The 2,183-nt window shown below is 49.1% G+C and overlaps 2 protein-coding genes across 2 annotated transcripts; one reads left to right on the forward strand and one right to left on the reverse strand.

Annotated features, from left to right (window-relative positions):
• The first annotated feature begins 407 nt into the window (after window positions 1-407).
• On the forward strand, window positions 408-1,156 carry LACBIDRAFT_292184 (uncharacterized protein). The gene is made up of 4 exons (XM_001874722.1): window positions 408-595; window positions 647-711; window positions 762-857; window positions 921-1,156. The coding sequence occupies exons 1-4, from the start codon at window positions 457-459 to the stop codon at window positions 1,101-1,103; spliced, it is 483 nt and encodes a 160-aa protein (XP_001874757.1). The 5' UTR covers window positions 408-456; the 3' UTR covers window positions 1,104-1,156.
• Window positions 1,157-1,186: 30 nt separating this feature from the next.
• On the reverse strand, window positions 1,187-1,724 carry LACBIDRAFT_305788 (uncharacterized protein; the record flags this gene model as incomplete). Its single annotated transcript, XM_001875283.1, has 2 exons — window positions 1,187-1,453; window positions 1,503-1,724. The coding sequence occupies 2 exons, from the start codon at window positions 1,722-1,724 to the stop codon at window positions 1,187-1,189; spliced, it is 489 nt and encodes a 162-aa protein (XP_001875318.1).
• Between the last annotated feature and the right edge of the window lie 459 nt (window positions 1,725-2,183).

A 2,183-nucleotide genomic window follows, 5' to 3' on the forward strand; every position in this document is an offset into this window, starting at 1 on the left:
GGAACTGAGATAGTACCGGAGTGGAAGAGCAGCCCAAACTAAAGGGTCATCAACGCTGACAGAGAATCAATGAGCAAGAAGATAGTGCATGAGTAAGAAGAGTCACGTGGAGATGTGGTTTGAAACTAACAATTTAGTAAAAAATCATGTTAATCGTCGGTGAGTTGGACACGGACCAGTCAGAATGCCTTGTCTGTGTTGGCTATGTAGTGCGGTGTCGAGAGTGGATAGACCTTTGACGCGCAAAGAGCAGATACCGAGAGCAATGGCAGCTTTGCAAATGAGTCCTACACTGGTCACTGTTGCGACAGAGAGTGCCATCACCGGCACAGCCACAATAAAAAGAAAACAAGTCTCACCATAATTCCGCCAAATAATCCCGCCGACTCTGGGCCAACTCTCCCTCGCCACCATTCTGCGCCTTTCGCGCCCTAGCGCTGTCCGCGCTCAGCGACAATGTTGGCCCTCATGACACTTAGCTCCCTTGCTGCCCTCCTTTTCGTCTACGTTTTCATGCCCGCTCTATGGCTATCAATAATGTCCGCTGACGAGTCTCTCGACGCTCATGAATCAGGTCTCGCGCTCGTCGCTTCGCGTACGCATTCATTCTCTGGCCCTTGCACCCGTTTCTCATATTTACTTCTAGGAAATCCTTTCCGTGAGACTGGTCCTCCCGCCAACATGGCGAAGCTCATCTTGCTCCGACACAAAGTGAATCCACATGTCTACACCCCAAAAGATCTTATTTTACATGTCTTTAGATTCAAAACAGCAACAGAAAACGGCGCAGTCCTTCACGTTCGCGTCAAGCATCGCGAACTTACAGCGTTCCATCCTCTCGTCCGAAAGCATCTTGGGTGCGCTTCGGAAAACCCTTTGGCGGAAAGCAGTATCACTGATACTGCTTTGTCCCGGTTCAGTACCCTTTACTGGGACATACTATTTGTCCTGTGCTTTCTTATACCCATCCTTTGAAGCTACTCCTCAGCCTTCAGGAGACTGTACCACTTTATTACTATATTGCCATCCCATATTTGCTTTCTTCCCTCTTCATTCGCACCTTCCCCTCATCTTGCTTACCGCTCTTCAACACTAGTTACTAGCGCTAGAAACTCCATGTACTTATAACTTCAACGAAGGCACAAAGCTGAAAACTACCAACACGTGACTAATAAACCAAGGCTGCCTATGCAAACCTGTTCGTTCTGTCGACTGCCGATAGGAAACTTTCTGCTGCCTTCACAGGCTTTGGTACATTGACTGGAGGCGCGGAGCCTGCACCAGCCAACGACGCACGCGACACTTTACGGAGAGCGCTGCCTCCTAGACTGGTTACGGCTGCACCGCCAACAGATCGTGATGTACCTGGATTTCTTATCTTTCCTTCGCGCTTCATCCAAGACTGCTCTTGATTTCGCTGACGTTGATTAGATTTGGACACGGAAGATAGGAACTTTGAAAGACATCAATTCAGGAACAATAGAACATGAGCCACAACTGACCTCCAAACCATCGTCAAGCTCGGTTGCACCTATGATTGAAGCACCAGCCATCCTTTTGTTAAACTTGACAGCCTTCACGCGGATGTGGTCTTCCTCGTCTTTGCCGTCTATCCACAACGTATCGGTCAGGTCCATCTCATAATCCTGAAGACCGGTTGTTAGAAGAGCACAAGAATTACTAGAGCACAGCAAGCGGGCGAACCTCGTCTTCCAACCCTCCATCGTAAATTTGTCGTATCAAGTCATCACGCGTGAATTTGCCCACGTTCACGTCACCTTCTTCGTCATCGTCCCCAACAAGAGTCCTGCTAGACTCCTGTGATGCATCTCCAAGGTGGTCGAAGTCATTACCATCATCCAGTACAGTCTGCATGTATGACTCGGCAAATGCTTTCGTCTCCGGATTGGCCTCTGTGGCCAAATGATGAGTCCCACTCTATAAAACAAGCACAGGTCACCCACCCAATGCTTTCACGTCGTCTCGATCAACTCGTGCCCTTTTCATTGAATGACGTGCCCGTCTAGCACGTTGATCTTCATCATCACTTTCATCCTCACTGTCATCCATCCCCACACCATGATGACGTTTCTTCCGACGCAACTCACCACGCACAGCAGCTTGATGCAGTCGCTCCAGCGCTTGATCATCTTCTTCAGCTTGCTCACTAAAGAGCTTAGGGA

This window comes from Laccaria bicolor, genomic scaffold, assembly GCF_000143565.1.
Source record: "Laccaria bicolor S238N-H82 LACBIscaffold_2 genomic scaffold, whole genome shotgun sequence".
NCBI lineage: Eukaryota > Fungi > Basidiomycota > Agaricomycetes > Agaricales > Hydnangiaceae > Laccaria > Laccaria bicolor.